The following is a 2979-nucleotide window of genomic DNA, read 5'->3' as shown; positions in this document are numbered from 1 at the left end:
CGATCCATACTAATCACAACATGACATGTAAAAAATTAAATTAAATAAAGCTAATACATTTATTTGATTATTGTAAAAAAAATTCGGAGACACACAAGAAATTATTACAAGATCTCTTAACTTCTTAAGTGCATTTATCAAAAAATGAATTATTACAAAAGAAATTATCAAAACAGAAATATAATAATAATATTATTATTAATTAATTAATAAATAAGGAAGAGGAAATAAGAAATTATCACACATGCCAATAGACATCTATTCTGTGAGGGGGTACAACATACCATATAAGTAAAAACTTAAGTAAAATCGACACATTTATTGTAATAGATCAAAACCGTGTAATTTCAAAACATGTAAAAAAAAATTTGAAGACCCCACACAAAAAAAATATTATGGTAAATGATTTGAGTGTCGACCAATTGAATAAATGTATAAATTTTATTTAATTTTTAATTTGTACGTGGACTTATTCACCAGGGTATATAGTGTTGCCCGAGCATGTAATAAACTCTCAACACCCCCACGCCAATGCCGGATTCCACATGGACACTAACTTTATGTACCCAACTCTATCCCATCGATGTTGAAACTGTGTCCAAAACTCCAAAATGTAGAGAGAGAAAGAGAAAGAGATAGAGAGAGAGGAGAGAGCCCACAAAGCCAACTCACGTAAAAGTAGACCTACCTACCAAATCCAGCCCCATCTGTAACCACTCGTCTTTTCTCACCAACTTGGTCAAATATCCACTTCTCTCTCCCCTATCAAAAAGGATCGACTCTATTGCTTTTTCCCTTATTTCTCCTTCTCTCTCCTTCCATCCTCCTCTCTCTCTCTCTCTCTCCATTCCCTCCCACTCTCACATATATAACACATCCTCTCTCTCTCTCTCTCTCTCTCCCTAATATATTTCAATCAAATCAATCTCTCATCTCAACCCAGAACAGAACAAAGCCACTCAATACCCATCTCTCTCTCTCTAACAATTATGGGACGTTCCCCTTGCTGTGAGAAAGCTCACACCAACAAAGGTGCTTGGACCAAAGAAGAAGACGAGCGCCTCATTAGCTACATCCGTGCTCACGGCGAAGGCTGCTGGCGTTCCCTCCCTAAATCCGCCGGTAACCCCCCGGAACCCACTCTATTTCTCTCTCTACCTATACATACATAAATATATATATATATATATATATATGCATATACATGAAAACACTGATTGTTATTGTTCTTCTCCTCTAGGATTGCTTCGATGTGGTAAGAGTTGCAGACTCCGGTGGATAAACTACCTACGTCCCGACCTCAAAAGAGGAAATTTCACTGAAGAAGAAGATGAACTCATCATCAAGCTCCACAGTCTGCTTGGAAACAAGTATGTCAATTTTCCATACTTTTCCCACTCTGTTTGGCAGCTGAGAAAACGTACAAAAAGAAGCAAATTTTCGTTTTTTGGAGTATATGTTAGTGTTACTTTCCATATTTGGGACCACGAAAAAGCAATTCTACACACCGGAAACAAAAGCTTTTTATTCAGTGGAGTTAATACAACAATTTCACCCATTTTAATTTCCAAGATGCCACACAATTCACACTCGGAAAATTAACTTCCAATAATTAACATTCTTTTTATATTTATTGGCTCAATTTTCTCAGCAACCAATCAGAAAGTAAAAGCAGTGAATCATACCTTGCATCAAATTGACTTTTCTAAACTTTGGATTACTGATTTTGTCGCAGATGGTCTTTGATTGCTGGAAGATTGCCGGGAAGAACTGACAACGAGATCAAGAACTACTGGAACACTCACATCAAGCGCAAACTCATCAGCCGCGGCCTCGATCCCCAAACTCACCATCCGCTCAACGCCGCCGCCTCCGCCGCTACCACTACCACCACCGCAACCGCCGCGGTGGCCAATTCATGCTTGGAATTCAGAAATGCCTCTCCACCGTCTCTACCAGTAGCGGACATAGCTCTGATGAATCATCAAACTAAATTCAAAATCCTAACCGACTCGGTCGAAGACAATAAATGCAACAGCGGCACAACCGAGGAGAGACAACCGGACGACAGTCTCGAACAGCCAAACCACCACCGACCGATCAACCTCGACCTGTCGATTGGACTCGTCCCGTTCCTGTCCGGGTCGACGACGACTCAGAGTTCGTCTGCGAACTCGGCCGAGTCGAAGCCGGGGGTGGAGAGTCCGTACGAGTTAAGGCCTGCGGCGGCGACGGCGGCGGCGGCGGCGACGGCGGTATGTTTGTGTTGTCAGTTAGGGTTTCAGAGCGGTCAATTGTGTAGTAATTGTCAAGGATCAAATGGGTTTTTCAGATTTTGCTGACCGTTGGATGCATAGACTTTTTAGGTTTTAGATATAAATGTCGTACTTACTACCTTCGTCTACCAACAAATCTATAAGAAGATGAAAGCATCTCATGTAATACTAGTGAACATTTAATGGAACAAATATATATATTTTTTTCCCCTTTTCTACACTTGTTTGTTTTCTTTTTATTACAATCAATCTAAACAAAAACATTTTAGATCTAAAAATACTATAAATAAAAAAAAAGTAATTTGGAGTCCAAATTCGAAAGAATCATCAGATCTGTCGTCTGATTTTTTATCATTACTCCTATTAATATTATTATAAAATTTAATAATCTGTAACTAATTAACGGCTTAGTTTAAGTGTTGTCTCATCATTTAATTTGATTGTTGATGGAACAATTATGAATGCGTGTGACTTTTTTGTCAGAATAATAATAATCTATTATTTAGAATTTAAATTTTCTTAAGAGAATGTTGACAAATTTAAATCAATTGACTTTTGATGCCATTTTGAGCCGAATTACGTACAGTATTAGGTTATTCGCGAAGGACTAAATGCCTTTAAAATTGCTTATTATATTTAACGGAGGGAGTATGATGAACAAAAATTTATAGTTATTTTATATTTATTTTTGATTAACATGTCA

The 2979-nt window shown here is 37.8% G+C and overlaps 1 protein-coding gene across 1 annotated transcript; it reads left to right on the top strand.

The window, feature by feature from the left end:
• Nucleotides 1-738: 738 nt before the first annotated feature.
• Nucleotides 739-2494, top strand: LOC132274637 (myb-related protein 330). The gene is made up of 3 exons (XM_059775961.1): nt 739-1122; nt 1241-1370; nt 1736-2494. The coding sequence occupies exons 1-3, from the start codon at nt 990-992 to the stop codon at nt 2340-2342; spliced, it is 870 nt and encodes a 289-aa protein (XP_059631944.1). The 5' UTR covers nt 739-989; the 3' UTR covers nt 2343-2494.
• The last annotated feature ends 485 nt before the right edge of the window (nt 2495-2979 follow it).

Source organism: Cornus florida, unplaced genomic scaffold, assembly GCF_030987335.1.
Source record: "Cornus florida cultivar Cherokee Brave unplaced genomic scaffold, ASM3098733v1 CherokeeBrave_3.0.0_Hap2_Chr09, whole genome shotgun sequence".
Classification (NCBI taxonomy): Eukaryota; Viridiplantae; Streptophyta; class Magnoliopsida; order Cornales; family Cornaceae; genus Cornus; species Cornus florida.
The sequence above is the reverse complement of the archived record's forward strand: the minus strand, read 5'-3'. Positions and strand labels throughout refer to the sequence as shown.